The sequence below is a fragment of the Megascapheus bottae genome, chromosome 1 (assembly GCF_031878675.1).
Source record: "Megascapheus bottae isolate mThoBot1 chromosome 1, mThoBot2.hap1, whole genome shotgun sequence".
In the NCBI taxonomy this organism is placed as follows: domain Eukaryota; kingdom Metazoa; phylum Chordata; class Mammalia; order Rodentia; family Geomyidae; genus Megascapheus; species Megascapheus bottae.
The window spans coordinates 28,310,880-28,329,610 of NC_143509.1; the positions used below are offsets into that span (position 1 = coordinate 28,310,880).

Consider the following 18,731-nt stretch of genomic DNA (forward strand, 5'->3'; position numbering starts at 1 on the left):
ATGCCCACAGCCTGTGTGTGTGTGTTGGTCCTGGCACTATTTCTGAGCTTTATTGCTCAAAGATAGAGCTCCACCAGTTGAGCCACATCTCCATTTCCAGCCTTTCGGTGGTTAATTTAGAGGTAAGAGTCTCATTGACTTTCAAAGCACAATCCTCAGATCTCAGTCTCCTGAGTAGCTAGGATTATAAACATGAGCCACCAGTGCCTGACACCCCAGCAGGTATTTAAGAGGTAAACCTACTTCCCAGGTGGCAAGGACCACAGAGGAGTGCCCGACAGGAAAGTCACGGCAAGAGGAGGTAACCCCCTCTGTGTGAAGGCTTAAGGATGCCTGCGAAGGAGGCGGTTGTAAGGCGAGGTGGCTCATGCCTCTCATCCTAGACGCTGGGAAGACTGAGATCTAAGGATTATGGTTCAAAGCCAGCCCGGGCAGTTAAGTCCATGAGACTCTTCTCTCCAATAAACTACGTAGAGAAAGCCAGAAGTGACACTGTGGCTCAAGTGGTAGAGCGCTGCTACCCTTGAGCACAAAGAGGCTCAGATACAGTGGCCAGGACTGGAAAAAGAAAAGACTGATGGCTGGTGTCTTGAAGGAAGTAGCAAATACAAAGATCTGGAGGCATGTGTTCTTACTTGGAGAGAAGTTAACGGCAGACTGTAGTAAAATAAAACCAGGGCTGGGTGCTGGTGACTCACGCCTGGCATCCTAGCTACTCAGGAGGCTGAGATCTGAGGATTACAGCTCAAAGGCAGCCCAGGCATAAGTCTGTGAGACTCTTAGCTCCAGTGAACTGCCAGAAAACCACAAGTGGCCCTGTGGCTCAAAGTGGTAGGGCAGTAGTCTTGAGCTGAAGAGCTCAGGGACAGCGCCCAGGCCCAGAGTTCAAGCCCCATGACTGACAAAAATAAATAATACATGAAAGAAAAAGAAAACCATGACTCTCTGGTCTCCTAGCTGTGGAGATGTGGGTCAAGTATGGAGCACTAGCCTTGCATGAAAAAGCAGAGTGAACGGCCCTGAGTTCAGCTAGTACAAAAGAAGGAAAACATATGTATATTGATACACGGGTTAGGAATAATATTCAGCTTTTTCCTGCATCTCATCCCTCTGCCCCTGTTTTTTCTTTTTTGCTTTTATTTTTTTGGTATGTTTGTTCTGGATCTGAACTCTGGGCCTGGGTACTGTCCCTGAGCTAGTTTTGCTCAAGGTTAGCACTCTTCCACTGGAGCCACAGAGCCACCCCACGCTTTTTCCGAGTTTAGTGGTGATGAGTCTTGAAGACTTTCCTGCCCAAATTGGCTTCAAACTGGGATCCTCAGCTCTCAGTCTCCGGAGTAGTAGGGATTACAGGTGTGGCTGGCCGCTCGGGGAGGTCTTTGAATTGTCAACCCCTCGGCATGTCTCCGCCTAGTTTATGGACACCCGCAGGCATCTGTGGAAATGCACAGCTGCGCGGGCCCTGTCCAGGTGGACTCAGTGCTAATGCAATCCGATACCTGTTTCCTGATTGTTTCTCTAGAAAAGTTCCAGAGGTTTACCCCACTGTTCCCTAGTCTGAAAGTGAGTTGTGCCTTAAACAGAAAGCGGTCCTGGGGCACGAGCAGACGTCTATGGTGTTGGCACAAGCAGCCCGCCTTGCGGATGCACAGCTCCCAGCCCCTCAGCCCCTCACCCATGCCTGCCGGGTGCAGGCTTCTCCCAACTGCCCTCAGCTCGGCCAGTAACTGGGCGAGGGCCCATTGGCAGTGCCAAGGATGAAACCCAAGGCCAGTGTGTCAGGCACCTGCTCACCGCGGGGTGGCACCACCAGCCCTGTGCAATTGTTTAAAATGCTGTCAAAATGAAAACAAGTCGGGCCCGGTGGTCTGAGTTAAGGCAGGATATGGAAACAGGAGGATCACGGTCCAGGCCAGACTAGGGGACAAATACAGAGCTTTCTTTTAAAAAAATAAATGAAACAAGCCCAGTGCAGTGGCTCACGCCTGTCATCCTAGCTACTCAAGGGGCTGAGATCTGAGGATCACAGCTCAGAGCCAGCCTGTGCACTAAAGTCCATGAGACTCTTATCTCCAATTAATCACCAGAAAACCAGAAGTGGCGCTGTGGCTCAAGAGGTAGAGCAGTAGCCTTGAGCTGAAGAGCTCAGGGTCAGCCCCCAGGCCTAGAGTTCAAGTCCCACTACAGACAAAAAAAAAAAAAGCTGGGGGCGTGGCTGGAGCAGTGGGGGCGTGGTTAAATCATTAGGGGCGTGGTTCAAGCAGTGGGGCGTGGCCCCAGCATCAGAGGCCTGGCTTGGTAATAGGGCACCTGCCTAGCAAGAGGTGCTGAGTTCAAAACCCTGTACAGCCAACACAAACATGAAGGCATAATAATTACCTCCTATATTGATAGAAGCGGCTCTGTCTGTCCCCCTGGAACAACCTAAGGCAGCCTCGGGGCCTGCGCAGGCACTCGAACCCCAGCCCCAGCTCAGGTGCCTGTGAGGACCTTAAGCTCTCCCAGACATTCCACACCGGGCAGCACGACCAGATTATTTTCTGTAAGATTTGATCCAACTAATTAGCTCTCAAATACCAGCCTATCCAGGCAAGCTAAGGAGAGCGGAGATAAATCCCAGGCTGTCCTGCTTCATCTTTTAAAGGCAATTAACTCTTAGATATTAGCTTTTAATTAGGTGTAATAACGGCCTCATTAATACACCTTATTATACTTGTCACCAGGCAGCTGTTTGCAAGATTTTATTATCAGGTGCTGGTGGCCCTGTGTGGCTCTGGCTGCCACAGCGCTGGGGGGACCCCTCCCTGCCTGCCTAGGGCCCAGCCCTGCCTGCCCACAGCACTGTCCACTCTGGTGACCCCCAAAGCCTCCAGGGGCTTTGAGTTATCCCCTGAGATACACGGGACTGTGAGTTATCCCCTGAGATAACTTCCTATGTCTCCTTCCCACACCCCACCCCTCACCAGGGACAGCAGCCCCCCCCCAAGCCCCAAGCACATGAATGCATATTAGGTACCTGGGTTGGATTCCTCGGTATCACACACACAGAAAAAAGCTGGAAGTGGTACTGAGGCTCAAGGGGTAGAGCTCTAGCCTTGAGAAAGTCCAAGGACAGTGCTCAGGCCCTGAGTTCAAGCCCAGGACTGGGAAAAGAAAAAGAAAAAGAAAAAAGAAAAAGAAAGAAATGGATTCAGTGAATATGCAGGCAGGCTGCTGTCCCATCTACAATCTTGAATGGAGCCACTGCACAGCTAAGACTGTGTGTGTGTGCGCCCTTGAGTGTGCGTGCACGTGCTGGTCCTAGGGCTTGAACTCAGGGCCTCAGTACTGTCCCTGAGCTTTTTCTCTCACAGTTGGTGCTCTACCACTTGAACCACAGATCCACTCCTGCTTTTTTTTTAGTCTCTTGGACTATGCCTGGCCTGGTTTTCAACCATGATTCTCAGATCCCAGCTTCCAGCCAGGATAACAGGTGTGAGCAGGGGCCCTCAGCTCCTGGGCTATAACAAGTCATAACCAGAGGGTCAGCAGCTTGCACATGGCTGCTGACAGACAGGCAAGCTCCAGGCCGTGGACGCCTGCTGTGACGGGAGAAGTGGTCAGGGTTGGCTAGAAGAGGACACAGGGTGGGCAGGTAGGATGCCCGGAACTGCAGCCATGCACCATGGCCTTCCTCATATCCAGGCCTGGGAAGCGAACGGGAGGAGCTGTGGAGGTTCACGTGGGGCCCGCACAGGGCCTCCAGACGCCCCTAACTGCGTTCACCTGGCTTTGGAGCGGAAGCAAAGTCAGGTGCAGCTCCTGGCGTCCAGCTGCTGGGTTTCGTGGCTGAAGCCGCTGGGGGCAGCCGGCTTGGCTTGGCTCATCACACAGCAACTGGTCACATTTCCCATGCGAGCTGCTCACGCTGGCTGTGAAGCAGCTGCTGGGGAGACATTCAAGCGGGACAGCAGGCCGTTGCGCACATCTGTAAACCCCAGCGTCTTGGGAGCTGGGGTGGGGAGGACGGCAGTCTGAGGTCAGCCCTGTGAGCAAGGGAAACCCCTGCCCCTCTGCCCCGTCCTTGTTAGTGTTTCTGTAGGTTCTGGCTCCATAGCTTGGCTGTGTATCCCAGCTGCCTCCCCTGAGAACCGGGAGCTTCCATGGAGGCGGGATTATTCCTGTCCCCAGCACAGACCAGGGGCCTGGAGCACGAAGACCTCCACCTGACCACGTGGCCATGGCCGGCTCCTTGCTGTGGTCTAACCGCCACCCCCGAGGGTCACACGCCAGTGATAGTTGAGAGGTGTCCGGTCACTGCCATCACACAAGGCAGCAGGGAGGGGGAGCTGCTCCTCCCTGCTCTTCCTCCCTGGCCAGGATGAGGGGGCGCCATGTTGGAGGCAGGATATTGTCCCAGCAGAGGCCTGGAGCCTTGACCCTGGGCTTCCCAGCTCAATTGCAAGAAACAGAAATCTCTTCCTTTCAGTGCCCTAACCTGTGGTTTGCTCAGCAAAACCTGACTAAAGTCAGGCAATAGGGACTCACGCCCGACGCCCCAGCTATTCAAGGGGCTGAGATCTGAGGATTGTGGTTCAAAGCCAGCCTGGCTCCAAGTGGCAAAGCACTAGCCTTGAGTTGAAGAGCTCAGGGATAGTGTCCAGGCCCCAAGTTCAAGCCCCATGACTGACAAAATAAATAAATCCCCAAAGCCGGGGGTGTAACCTAGTGGCAGAGTGCTTACCTAGCAAGCACAAAGCTCTGATTTCGATCCCTTGGTACCACATACACAGGAAAAGCCAGAAGTGGTTCTGTGGCTCAAGTGGTAGAGCTTAAGAAAGCTCAAGGACAGACGGGCACAGTGGCTCACACCTGTAATCCTAGCTACTCAGGAGGCTGAGATCTGAGGATGGAGGTTCAAAGCCAGCCCTGGCACTAAAGTCCATGAGACTCTTATCTCCAATTAACCGCTAAAAAACCGGAAATGGTATGTGGCTTAAGGGGTAGGGTGGTAGCCTTGAGCTGAAGAGCTCAGGGACAGCTCCCAGGCCCAGAGTTCAAGTCCCAAAACCGACAAAAAAGAAAGAACGCTCAAGGACAGTGCCCAAGTTCAAGCCCCAGAACTGGCAAAGAAAATCCCAAAACAAAGCAAAACAAAGAAACAGCCATGCAACTACATGGTGGATCTCTGAAGAATGTTCTAGTGGCTTATGCTGTGGTTGGGAACCTGATAAGAAACCCAGCCTCTAGGCTCTAGCACTCTGTGGAGGCGGGGCCAGGCGGGAGGAAGGTGGGTCATTGGGCGTGGCCTCCTCAGAGCCCTGCCTCTCCCGGCATCCCAGCCTCCTTCCGCTCCCCACCCAAGGGTGAAGACTGGTCAAAAGCAGAATAACTCAACGTTAATTTCTGGAGGTGAGGACAGTACTAGGATTTGAACTCACAGCTTGGCTCTATCACCACCCACCCCTCCTTCTGCCCTTGTTTTTCCCACGTTATCTTTAAGATAAGGTCTTACTTCGTGGCCCAGGTGTGTGCCTACACTGAGACTTTTTTTTCCTTCCTGTCATGGCTGGAATGACCAGCATGCACCACCTGCTCAGCTTCTTCTGTTAAGATGAAGTCTGAAAAGATCTGAGGATCATGGTTTACAATCATGAGCCGAAATAAAGTTTCCTCCTTCCTTCCTCCTTCCTTCCTTCCTTCCTTCCTTCCTTCCTCCTTCCTTTCCTTTTTTCTTTCTTTTAAAGACACAAACTTCAGGCCGGGAGTATGGCCCAGTGGTGCTTGCCTAGCATGCACGAAGACCATGGTTTGATTCCTCCATACGTAGAAAAGCCAGAACTGGTGCTGTGGCTCAAGTGGTAGAGCTCTAGCCTTGAGAAAACCCAAGGACAGTGCTCAGGCCCTGAGTTCAAGCCCAGGACTGGCAAAAGGAAAAAGAACTAGAACAAAACCTCACTCCCACTTCCTGGAGTTCCCTTCCGTAAGTGTTATTTGTGTCATTAGACAGTATTGGGATTTGAACTCTGGGCCTTACTCTCACTCAGCTTGCTTTGCTAAGAGGCACTCTGCCACTGGAACCACACCTTCTGTCTGACCTTTCGCTGGGCTAATTGGAAACGGTGTCTCTAGGAGTTTGTGTGTGTATGTGTGTGCGAGTGCTCGTGCGTGCATGGGAGCTCAGGCTAGCTTTGAACAGCTGTTCTCCAGGCCTCAGCCTCCGGAGTAGCCAGGATTACAGGTGTGAGCCACCGCACCCAGCCTGTCTGCTTTTAACTCTTTGGCTACCAGTGGGGGCAACAGTGGCAGCCAGCGTCCCCGGGGCCTCCTCAGGCCGGCCTGCTCTCCTCGGTACGCTGGTCTGCGTGAGGCACTGCTCTCTTTCAGGACTGAGGCTGCATCTTAGAGTCCAGTGAGGAGTCAGCCAAGAAGTTCACAGCAACTGTGACACAATGTCCTCCCCAAAGCTGCGACAGTAACTTAGCTGGGGTGGGGTGGGGGAAGCATCTTTGTGGCTAAAGGTGCCAAGATGAGACTATGCTGGGGCCGGGAGTTTGGCCTAGTGGGTTGATTTCTTGGTTCCACATACATAGAAAAGCCAGAAGTGGTGCTGTGGCTCAAGTGGTAAGCAATAGCCTTGAGAAAGCCCAAGGACAGTGCTCAGGCCCTGGGTTCAAGCCCCATAATGGCAAGAGAGAGAGAGAGAGAGAGACAGAGACAGAGAGACAGAGACTCTCTATCCTGGGTGATCTGGGTGGACCCCCAAATCAACAACAGGAGTCCCTAGGTGAGGCACAGGAGAAGGTCGATGACAACGGAGGCAGCCTGACCAGAGGCCAGAGGGGTGGCCTCGAGGCTGGATGAGGTGAGAAGGGTCCCCTAGGGCCCTGCTGAGTTCCCGGCCTGACCTTGCCCTTGGGCCAGGGAGCTGCTAGGATCTCCAGGTAGTTCAGGCTCCAGACCCCTCCCAAGGGCCCAGCCAGCTGGGGTAGCTGCTGGGGACATTGGCCTGGCCCAGCTGCCCTCCACAGACTCCAGGAGCGGTGGGCAGCTCAGAGTGGACACGGGAGGTCTGGCTGGGATGGGAAGGGAAGGAGAGGTGGGCTGGGCTCCCAGTGCAGCCAGGACAGGACACAGAGATACGGATCTCTTTTATCTTGAGTGGCTGTGGCAGGACACTGAGGGTCCAGTTAGGGGTGCAGGCCCAGTGGTCTCCATAGCAGCCACACAGCACTGCTGCTGTTGGAGGCTGGCTTCCCTTGCAAATGAATGTCAGGGGCACTGGGTGCCAATAAAACTATCAGGACAAGTAGAGGGCCTCCCAGGCCACCTCCCAGCCCTGGACAGCACCAGTGGTGCCCGCTCCTGGTCACCTGGAACCACTGAGTCCCATCCTTCTCTCCTCTGCCCACTGCCCTCGGGGTCAAGGCCCCGCCTCCCCCTCTGGCCCTCACTCCCTGCTTGTTCTGCAGCCTCAGGGCTGAGCCGTCACCTGGGTGGAGCCCTGTGCAGGGTGGTGGCGGCGGCGTGGCCGTGGCTGTGGCCGTGGCTGTCTGGGATCCAGCCTTTCCCTCACAGAACACCCTAACCACCACCACGGGCCACTGCCCACTCACCAGACGGGCCCCCTGGCTCCCAGGGCGCCAGGGTGGCAGACAGGAGCTGGGTAGAGGGTGACAGGGCAGGGGGCTCCTTGGGGCTCCCTCTGTCCATCTCAGCCCTTCTACCCCGTGGCTGCTGGCTGCACACTTTCTCCAGGGAGACCCCCCAGGGCGGCTGACCCCCTGCCTGCCGCTGGCCAGCCTGGCTGGGAATGACCACACTTCCCACACCAGAGCAGAACTCCAAGTGCTCAAGAGCCTTTAATTCATGGCGGGAGGTCGGGAGGACACAGCGCGCCCTGCATTGCCTGGGGAAGACAGGGTGGTGGGGTTTTGTTTCATTTTGCTTTTGCACAAAATAAGACACAGGCGTCTCGGGGACCTGCGTGGACCCCTGCGGTGGCTTCTGCTGGTCACCCAGGCCCGCAGGCTGCCAGAGCGTGGCCCCCTGTCCTTCTTTACAATATAAATAGCGTTCAAACGTGGGTGCAGGCTGCCACGCGGCTCCTGGCTGCCCCCTTCCTTGCCCCAGGACCCTGGGCACATGGCACCCCCACCTCCACAGGTCCTTCTGACATGGAAGCTGGGCAGGGGGCGCCAAGGGGTGCAGGCCGTTGGCTGGCTGCCCTCCCCTGCCTGCAGTAAAGCCAGGGTCACTCCTCTCTGCTCCACCACACTTCTTGCGTGGCAGAGGCACCTCTGTCCATGCAGAAGGTCACACAGGGGGTGGTGACCTTGTCATCTGTGCCTGAGCAGATGGACGCGGGCCACCTCCTGGCCTGCCTCTTCTCCCCACGCCCCACTGCCTCCACTGGGGTGGCACAGGCCCCACTCTCCAGGACGTGGGCACAGGGGACCCCAGCAGAGAGCCGGCCACCGCTGTCCAGGGCAGTGCCACACTCCCAGGCCGCCCTGTGTCCCTGAGCTGGGGCGCCGTCCGTCTCTGCCCGCTCAGTCGGCGAGGAGATGGGAGACCCCAGAACCGCACGCTTCATCCCCGCTCGTCACGGGGCTGAGAAGAAAGACCGCCGACGTCCTTTCGCTTCTTGGTGTTAAAGCCACACATCTAGAAAACAGCTTTGGGTTTCTCCCTGGCTCCTGTTCCCGGCGGGGAGAGAGGCTCCCCCAAGGGCGCAGCCCGGGCTGTTGGTGGCAGGGGAGCGAGGCTGGCCCACGGGGCGTGGCCTAGGCTGCTGGGCACCGCCGCCGGCCGCAGCTGTAGCACCTTTTGGAGAAGAACAGGGCCCGGGGCGGAGGTGGTGGCATGGCCCTGCCACAGCCGAGCCTGGCCCTGCTCCCTGAGTCCAGGCTGCCATGCCCTTTGTCCTGTGCCCCGGAGGGCCCTGTGCCCCGGGTCACCCGAGCGGGGAGTGGCGCAGGGCAGAAATTCACAGCAAGCAGACGCCCAGGCCGCCGACGGGGCCCGCTGCAGCGCCGTCCTAGAAGGGGGCTCCGGGCCGGCCCTGCGCCTGCAGGAGGCTCTCCATGCAGGCCAGATAGTGCGGGCTGCGCCCCGAGTCCTCGGAGGGAGGGAGCGGGGGGCCAACCCGCGGACGCTTGGCAGCCTTCACCTCTTCTGAGAAGCTGGGCTCCTGTGGCGCCCCGGTGCTGAGTGACTGCAGGAGACCAGAGAGGGGTTAGCGCGGCCTGCCCAGCGCTACCAGACCCTGCTGGCCACCCCTGGCTCTCACTGGAACCCGAGCCCCAAGCAGGGGCAGCGGGTGGCCCTGGCAACCCATGGCTGGCTGGCCGATGGCTCCTGGCTGTCCCAGAGGACGCAGGCTGACCACACCAGCTTCCTCCCCTCTCCCACTGCCACCCAGAGCTCAGGGTCTGGTCAGCAGGAGAAACAAAGAAAATCAAGGACAGCCACAGAGCTCGAGCGCCAGCACTGGCCCTGCCACCTCCAGGACTCCCGTCGACGAGGTGGAGCTCCGTCCGGCTCAGCTGCGGCCTCACCAGAGTTAAACCCTCTGCCCCTGGGTCCAGGCCTGGGCCGGGTCCGGGGTGTGGTTGAGGAGGAGGGCAGGGCCTGGCGCCTGCCCGCCCGCCCGCCGCCACCATGGGGTCACTCACCAGCCGGGACCGCACTCTCTTGGGGAGCTCCTCCTCCAGCGTGAAGACGTCGCTGCGTCTCACCGTCAGCTGAGACCCGTCCTCGAACTCCACCTGTGGGTGGGGCACGATTCAGGGCAGCCCATGCAGCGGTCCCCAGCGGCCAGGCAGGCCTCGGCTGGCATCCGCCCCAGCGCTGCCCCAGGCCGGGCCACGCCCTCGCAGGTGGCGGATGCCAACGCTTCTCCCTCAGAAACCAGTTGCAGATGAGGGACACAGTGGGACAGGCAGAGGGGACACACTGTGGAGCTGGGGGACCCCTGGGTGGGCAGGTGAGCACAGCCTCCTGCCCTACACATTCCCACCCAGGCTGGATGCCCGGCAAGGAAGCACAGACCCCAAGGGCACTGGGCCCCAGGCCTCACGTGACAACCTCACCCAGGAGGATGCTGACAAGAGCATGTGGGTGCTGGTGCCACTCACAAAGTGGGTGCACGTGAGGAGCCCTGCTGTCCCCAGCACACCAGAGTGGTGCCCTGCCATATGGAAAGATGGCTGCAGCCCTGCGCCTGCCCTCCGGCTAGAGCAGAGGGAATCCACTGGGACCTTGTTAGCCCCGTGCAGACCATGGCCTCTGTGTGGGCTGGACGCCCCAGGCCAGCACTGGACCCCACGTCCTGTCTGGGCGGCTTCAGCCGGCTCTGCTTCCTGTGCGCAGGGGCACTGGTGGTCCCCACAGTGCTCCTGGCATGAGGTCCCCCACCCTTGCCTGCCCGCCCGGGAGCCTGGCAGACCCAGCTCCCCTCGATCTGGCCCCACTCCCAGAGCCGGTACAGCCTCCCACGCTGCCTCTGCCCCCCCCCTTGTGGAAGCCGGATCCTCAGGACCCCACGGCTCTCGGGCCAATGGGGACAGGGCTGCCCCGAGGGCACAGATTGGGTCACAGCCACACTGACTTGGCTGCTGGAGGGCAGCACCTCTCAGGGGCCTCCAGGGACCCGCAGCGGGGACCGTCAGGCTCAGCTGTGCAAGGAGGCCATGGGGAGAGGTGCCACCAGGGACTTCGGTGCAGCAGGGGCGGGCCCCAGGGACTCTGAAGTCACACGCCTGAACACGCCAGGAGCGGGCACTTTGCCATCTCTGACACTCAAACCCAAACCAGCCGGGCAGGCACAGGAGCAACGGCTGCCACTGGGGTGCGCCCCGCTTACCTGGTAGATGTGGCTGGTGGCAGAGGAGATGAACTTGGCCTTGTAGACGTTGCCATCTGTCCACCGCAGCTCCACGACCTCACCCTCGGGGGGCGGCCCCAGGCGGGCACAGTCTCTGCTCTGGAGACAGCAAGGCATGAGAGGGCGAGGAGGGCACCGTGAGGGCTGCTTCCCTGACCCACTGGGCAGGGGGCCAAGAGGCTCACCGTGATGCTCTCGGGGTACAGGTTGTCGCTGTAGGACCCGTCCTCGAAGTTCACCTCGTAGAAGGTCTGCGAGCTGGAGCCGATGACGCGGCAGCGGTAGTAGAGCCCGTTGCGGTTCTTGGTGATGACCACCTGGCCCAGCGACACGGCCCTCTGGAGCTGTGCCTGCGGGAGGGAGGGGCAGCGGGGCGTGAGGAGGGCGGCGGGGCGGGGAGCGAGGGGGCGGGGCAGCAAGGGCAGCGGGAAGGGTCGCTCACAGCGTGCCCCGGGGACGTGTGCTTGAGGCAGGTGATGGAGACCACGTAGGGCCAGTCGTCGGGCTCCATGAGGACGCCGGCCGCGTGGGCACACGTGGCGTGGAAGGAGGTGGAGCAGTGCTCGTAGGAGCACTGGATGCAGGCGCCCGACACCTTCTTCATCCGCTTCCGGCAGTACACGCACTTCTGCGGGGCACAGGCATGGAGTGGGCCCCGGGCTCGCCGCCTGGGGCGGGAGCCCCTCCGCCCCACCCCACACCCTCCTAGCAGTGGCCCCAAAGCCAGGTGGAACACAGAGTCACCAAATGGCCTGGCCCTGGGGGGGAAGACTTCCGGAAGAGCCCTGTGTGAGGAGGGGTCCACGCGACCTGAGCGCCCCCAGCCCAGCCATGCGCAGGGCTCTGCAGGCCCCCACAGCATGGGAAGCTGCTAGGAGCTTCCTGCCGGGGTGGTGGTGGCGGCCTGCCATCAAAGGAACAGGACTGGGGGAGAAGCAGGCACAAAAGGCCCTGCCATATGCAGCTCCACGGAGAGGAAAGATCCAGAACAGGTGCGTCCAGAGACAGGCAGCGGACTCCTGGGGGCTGCGGGCTGGAAGGGGTCCATGCTGCTCACGGGGAAGGTTTTGTCAGTGGTGGGGCTTGAACGCAAGTTCAAGTCAGTCCCTGAGCTTCTGTACTCAAGGCTAGCACTCTGCCACTTTGACCTACAGCTCCACATCCAGCATTCTGGTGGATCACTGGAGATAGGAGTCTCACAGACTTTCCTGCCCAGCTGGTTTTGAACTTCAGTCCTCAGATCTCAGGCTCCCGATTAGCCACTGGCACCTGGTGGGGATGGGTTTTTATTGTAATGACGGAATGTTCTGGAAGTCGATGCAGGTGATGGCTGCACAGTTTGAATATACTACATTAGAAAAGGCTAGGAGGAAGAGCTCTGCCTCAACCTGGATAGAGGCCCAGGCCATTTGGTAAGCAAGGCCTCTGCAGAGAAGCACCCAGGCGCCAGGGGTCGATGGTGACAAGGTCTCATTATTAAGCTGCCAACACCTAATTTCTCGCCAGCAGGACAGGGTCTGCTGGACAGGCAACAGGCAGAGCCACCTCTCCCTGGGTGTCGGGCCACAACCCAGGCCCATGTGCGTGGACCCTGCCACCCATCAGGGCCGAAGACAAAGCTCCCTCGGCTGCAGCTGCGCCCAGCACGAGTCCTTTGGACTTGGGGAGTGCTTGCTCTGTCTCCCCATTTCAGGGGTGAGGCCACCATACTCCCCCATGTCAGGAGCTGTGAATTGGGCCAAGGCTGCACAGTCACCACCTCCACGGGACAGAAGCCCTGAGAGCCCGGGAGCAGAGGCTTGTCCTTGGCATCCTCCCCTTCACGGGCCACGTAGCCCTGGAGGGCAGGAGGGGCCCTGGGATCCTCACAGGACCCTGGACTGCCCAGCCCCCTGCACTAACCCATGCTGGCCCATTCCTGCGGGGTGGACAGCCCTTCCCAGCAGAAGCCTGACCGCAGTCCTGAACCTGCAGCATCACTGTGGGCCACAGGCAAAGCTGGCTCTGCTGCCCGCTCCCATCTGCTGCTCCAGCCACTCTGCTCAGTCTCCAGGAAGCTTCCAGAACCCCCACAAGCCACCAGGGCACCTTGCCTGCGGCCACACACCCCACAACCTGCCTGTGCCTCACTAGGCCCAGCGCCCCATGTCAAGGGCTCCCACACCAGCTCCTGCGGCAAGCAGACCGGGAGAGGCAGCCCAGGGGCCCGCTGGGCCTGCACCAGTTAACAAGGCGCCGCTTGCTCGCTCCATTAAGCAGTACAAGCGCGCCTGGCGTAAAAGGATTCTTAATTCATCGTTACAAGCGCTCGCGATGCAGAGGCTGCTGGCTGGAAACATCAGATGGTCTGTGAAGCTTGGGGAGGAGGCTGCGTGGCGGGGGCCCTGCACTACCACTCCACCTGAAAAATGAAGCCTTCACACCACGCGGGGGCTGCCGTCCCGCTGCGCGGCGTCACCTGCAGCTTGTGGCCCCTCAACTGCCCATTTGTGCCAGGCCGGGCGGCAGCCACCACATCCAAATAGGCCCTGCCAGCCCCCACCTAGCCTGCCAGGTGGCCTTGCCCCTGTGGGCTCCCGGGCCTGGCACCACCCCCTTGGGATGCCCAGCATGCAGGACATGGCAGGCTGGTGCTGGCCACAGCTGCTGGCCACTAAGGTGGCACCCTGGAGCTGTCCCCTCTACCCTACTCTGTGGGGATAAATGAGCCAACACAACCAACAGCTGCATACTCCTGGGACTTGCCTGGGCGGGGACACAGAACCTCTGTGGCTGGTGGGAGCCCCAAGGGCCTTGGGCACAGGGGCACAGTGAGAGCAGGAGCCTGGACCCAGGTCCCAAACTCCTCACCTGCCAGATGGCTAGGGCAAGGGTGCCCCCAGATGCTCTTGCTGCCACTGCCTGGACCAAGCATGGTGCCAGACAGGCAGCCCCTCCCTCTAGGTGGGAAAGCTGCAGCACAGGGACAGCGGGGTCTGTCTAACCCCCCCCCCCCCGGGACCAGGCGGGGCCACTGCCGTTCACGAGAGCTGGGGCCAGCTGGCAAAGGCCCACACCCGGCCAAGGTCCTAAAAGGGCCTCTGAGGGACCAAGGACATACACCTTAATGGCAAAAACCAAGTGACACTTGGGCGCGGAACACATCTCAGCACAGACATCACCAGCGGGAACCTGACAACTCCAACACGCAAACCACCAAGACGACGCAAACCAGAGCCAGAAGACCTGACAGTGCACGGGGTGCTGGCGGGCACGCGGAAGAGGCCCGGTACACCATACACGCCACATGGGGACACAGGAAACGACAGCACCGTGAGGGTCTGTGAGTAGGTCCAGCTGCCAGCCACAGCCCGGGCTGGCACCAGCCCAGAGGTCAGCACCTGTGGTGCCCACTGGGCGGGATACACGAGAGCGTTCCTAACATTGTGGGGGAGGGGGGAACGGGAGGGGGAGGGGACAGGCAGCCACCACAGACACAAAGACAGGAGCATGAAGTCCAGCTACACCGTGGAATATTATCCAGCCATGAAGAGGAGGAAATGCTGCCCCTTTCAGATGGTCCTTGGATGAATCCCCAGACATTATCCTTAGTGGAACACATCAGTCACAGAGAGAATACAAGAAATAGGCTAGGCTAGGAGTGTGGCCTAGTGGTAGAGTTCCTGGAGGCATGGAGCCCAGGGTTCAATTCCTCAGTACCACATACACAGAAAAAGCTGGAAGTGGTGCTGTGGCTCGAGTGGTAGAGCTCTATCCTTGAGGAACCCAAGAGCAGTGCTTAGGTCCTGAGTTCAAGCCCCAGGACTGATTAAAACAAAAGATGGAGGGTGGCCGTGAGGCACAGTGGGTAGAAAGTGGCGGGGGTGGCAGTGAGGGTGAGGTAGGCGTGGCCTCAGGGCCCGCGGAGCCCAGGGTGGACACGGCTCCTCCCTGCACTCTGTGCGCCTGGCAGCCATGCTGGGGGAGCTGCCCGGCTCTGGGGGAGGAGGGAGCGGCGGGATGGACAGAGGCCACTGGCCTGGGGCCGCACCAGTTTCCACCGCTGCTCGGGAATGCCGCTGATGTCCACTGGGTTACGCTCCATCACGTTCAGGAACCGCACCTCGGGCACGGCGATGGCGCAGATCACGTGGATCCACCTGCGGGAGGGCAGGTGTCACGAGGCCCCCACTGCAGGCTGGGCAGGGCGGGCGGGCAGGGGCGAGGGTGGGGGGGCAGGGTGCACCTGTGCTCGGTGGTTGTCTGCAGCGCGCCTCCACGGAGGTTGCACAGGCAGCATTCCTGTGGGTCAGAGGGGGTGATGGTGAGGCCACCCCACCGCAGCGCCCCCCTGCGGCTCCCACTTCACCCCAGGGCCACCCATCAGGTGAAGGGAAACGGGACCCGGGCCCAGCTCAGTCCCTTGGTTCAGGCAGAGGACCACCCGGGGCCCAGCACCACGGTGCACGCGGGGCGAGTTACCGCAGTCCAGGCGTGGGCCGCACACCGGGAGCAGGTCCAGCCTTCCTTGGCCAGCTCCGGCCGGACGCCGTAGCAACCTGCCAGACAGCGGGTGCTGAGGATGGGGCCGAGGTCGGCAGACGGTCCTGGAAGCCCATCCTCAGCCTGGGGCGCCCTGGCCCCGCACTGGAGCTGTGTCCCTCCCAGCCACCAGAGCAGGCTGTGTGGAGCAGGGGCTCTGCCATGAAGGTCAGCCAGGACACCTGCTCTGTTCACCAGCCTGCTGAGGGGGGTCCCCAGCATCTCCTCACCCCCACACCCCGCCTGGCCCAGACACTCACTGGCGTGGACCTGCAGGCAGCACTTGGCACAGGCGATGAGCGGGCTCGTGCCGTCGTCGCCCACGTAGGAGTTGGCGGGCAGCGGCTCAGTATTCCCCCCACTGGACGTGAAGCACATTTCTGGGATGAGTGGCCGCGTCCGCTGGCCGCTCCTGAAAGGTGGTGGGGCAGAGGCGCCCTCCCCGAGGAGGCCTGGGGCCGCCTCCTTCTCTGCCTGTACAGACTGCGGGAGGAGGGCGCTGTCAGCAAGCCCATCCCCAGACGCCCCTCGGGGCTCTGCCCGGCTCCAGGACACCTGTCTTGTTCAGCCTTCCAGGGTCCCCTGCGAACCCCCCTAACCTCCCATAGTCCTTGGTCTGGGATCACTGGGTGGGTGGTTAACTAGTCCAGAGGTGCCAGGCAGCACAGCCCCTTGACCCCTGGGCCCTGGGGGCGGGGGGTGTTATTACCCCACTGGCCCTGCTGCCGGCTTTGGGGAGATGGATGTGGGCAAGGTCCCAGGAGAAGGCCGTGGCCCTTTAAGCACCAGGGACCCATGGACCGTGCGTGTGTCAGGTGAGGGTGCCTCACCTGGCTGTAGGGGTAGAAGAGGGCGCAGACGGCGCAGTAGGGCTCGGTGAGGGCGGCTGCTGCATTGAACCTCCGCTCAGCCTGGAAGCTGGCAGCCTTGTTCTCTGACTGCAGTGACAGCAGGGACCGCAGTGCATCAGGGTCGCGCATGTCCTCCTCCCCAGAGAACCGGGACGCTTCTAGAGTGCACGGCAGGGTGGGGAGGGATGGAGCCCTGAGAGCATGTCGTGGGCAGGCCGCGGTCCCTCACACTGGCGCCTTCCCAGCCCTGGAGCCTGGGCCCCTCCCCTGGCCTGGAGCTGCGCTCACTGAGCACTGAGTTGCCAGTGTGGTGGGGAACTGAGGAGGGCCGAGCAGGGCCAGCAGGCAGTGAAGGTGGTCATGGCCCCCTCCAGGTGCCAGGCCCCCCCTGCTTGAGAGAAGCACAGCTAGCACCCCCTCCTCAGCCTCAAGCTCTCAGACTGAGATTAGAAAAGGGGTGCACTTCGCCAGCCCACGTGGAGGAGTCAAGGAGACCTCAGGATGACCTCAGTCAAATCCATCCTGCCTGGAGCAGGGGCCTGGGTGCCCCCGGCTCAGCCACAGAGGGCCCAGGGCCCCAGGACTGCATGGGGTTCTAGGCACAGGTGGGCACACCAAGGGTTCCTTAGCCCATGGGCAGTGGGGGCGCTGCCACACTATTGGGCACTGTTTGCCAGCTCGCTGCTGCTCTAGCCCCCAAGTTACATCAGGAAGAAAGAAGCCGGTGGATGGCCAACAGCTCTCAAAGGTGCAGAAGATGATGAAAAGTCTGGCTTAAAGACAAATGAAATTGAGGATATTCTTCTCTCAGAAGAATAAAAGGCTGGTGTGGAGGGCCAACTGAGGATTAAGCTGAGCTGGCGCTGGTGACAGGCCCTGGCCCTGGTAGCCAGCAGTGGGGGGGGTCCTCTAGTGGCAACCCCATCACCCCACCCCAGCCCTAGCGTGCCTGAAGACAGACTGGCACTGCTGGTTATTTAGACCAATGCACGAGGCCCTGTAGGCTATCTCCCCGGGCATGCACCCCGAGACCGGAGGGGAACACTGCCGTGCACAGACCTCAGGTATGGGGACACCAGACTTCCTGGTGATGCCCAATCCTGGCACATGAACACACATGCCCACTGCCGGTGGCACACTGGATACAGATCCTCCAGAACACAGTGGCATTCTGTGTGTGCCCCAAGGGCAAGGATTGGAATGAGAAGGGAGCCAGGGAGGCTGGCTACAGAGCTCAGGCTGCCAGGGCTGGGATGTGGGGGAGCAGCTAGGGGACTATGTCTGATGATAGCAAGAAGTGCTGCCCACCCCGGATCGTCTATTGACCCCTGGGCATCTCGGCATCTCTGACTCCCCCTCACAGCCAGGCCCCGGCTCCCTGGCTCTTCCTGACAGACCATGGAAGGCTACTTATCCCCTGCCCAGCTGATGACAGTTACACATGGTGGCGTCTACCTGCCACTGGCCACACGGCATTTCAGGCCTTTCAGCAGAGCAGAACCGGATGGGAGCGGGTGAGGAGGGGAGGAGGGCCTGCAGGGCCTGAGGGGCAGGGAAGGGGTGGCCAGTAGCACTGCCAGGCCCAGGGCTGCGGGAGCCCGTGGGTGGTGTGTGGGAGACTAGAGATGTCCCCTGATGCCAGCGGGCACATCGAAGGCACAAAGGGAAAGGGGCGGGGGCCTCTGTGTGCCCCAGGGCCCGAAGGGCTGGTGGAGAGGTGCCCGCTTGGTGTGGAACGGCTGCTCAGAGGAGTGTCGCCAGCCACTCACCACAGGGGCATGCGTGTGTGTGGGGTGGGAAGGCGGGACCTGTGCTCACCCTCGTCACTGGAGGCCTCCTGCTTCACCACAGACAGTGGGGACCGGGTGGGCGGCCTGCCCAGCGGGTGGCGCCGGCTCTTCTTGATTTCCATCTTTAACTTGGAAAAGGTGGAGGGAACCTGAAACAGTGCACTGCTGGTCAGGCCCTGCCCCTGCCCCCCGGGACCCCAGCCGAGCGAGGGGCCACCCACCTGCACCTCGCTGGCCAGGGCTCTGGTCTCCTCCGGGGGCCCCGTCAGCTCCATGGGGGCGGCCTGCGGGCCGGGGCCGAGGCCCCTGTCCGGCGGGGTGGCGCTGGCCCGGGGCACCACATAGAGCATGGGGATGATGGGCCGAGGCTTGTCCTGCTCTTCCCCAGGGACCTCGGGTGGCACCACATTGAGGGGCACAGGCGAGGGGCCCTCCTCGGCGGCCGAGGGCTCGGATGGGGGTGGCAGCCGCAGAGCCTCCTCTGTGGGCATCGGGGCTGGCAGGGCTGGCGGCAGCTGGGACAGCAGTGGGGACGAGAGAGGGCCATAGCTCTTCTTTTTCCGCTCGCTCTTCAGCTTGGTGGGCCGAAGCTTGCCCCTCCCGTCCTCTGCACGGGAGAGAAGAGGCCAGGCAGGGGCCGTCAGGGCCACTGGGACAGGCAGGTGGGGGGTGAGGCGCCCGTTGACACAACGCCCTGTGCCC

General features: G+C 60.7%; 1 protein-coding gene across 1 annotated transcript in view; it reads right to left on the minus strand.

Moving 5' to 3' along the window:
* Positions 1 to 7,828: 7,828 nt before the first annotated feature.
* Kdm4b (lysine demethylase 4B) overlaps positions 7,829 to 18,731 on the minus strand; it is a 68,134-nt gene continuing 57,231 nt past the window's right edge. The window contains exons 12-23 of the mRNA XM_090340523.1: positions 18,251 to 18,636; positions 18,058 to 18,178; positions 16,219 to 16,397; positions 15,649 to 15,871; positions 15,329 to 15,405; positions 15,093 to 15,148; positions 14,898 to 15,006; positions 11,310 to 11,495; positions 11,053 to 11,217; positions 10,847 to 10,966; positions 9,657 to 9,749; positions 7,829 to 9,196 (exon numbers count right to left, since the gene is read on the minus strand). Coding sequence (XP_090196649.1) covers positions 9,020 to 9,196; positions 9,657 to 9,749; positions 10,847 to 10,966; positions 11,053 to 11,217; positions 11,310 to 11,495; positions 14,898 to 15,006; positions 15,093 to 15,148; positions 15,329 to 15,405; positions 15,649 to 15,871; positions 16,219 to 16,397; positions 18,058 to 18,178; positions 18,251 to 18,636 — 1,892 coding nt within the window. The 3' untranslated portion in view covers positions 7,829 to 9,019. The remainder of the gene's footprint in view (positions 9,197 to 9,656; positions 9,750 to 10,846; positions 10,967 to 11,052; positions 11,218 to 11,309; positions 11,496 to 14,897; positions 15,007 to 15,092; positions 15,149 to 15,328; positions 15,406 to 15,648; positions 15,872 to 16,218; positions 16,398 to 18,057; positions 18,179 to 18,250; positions 18,637 to 18,731) is intronic.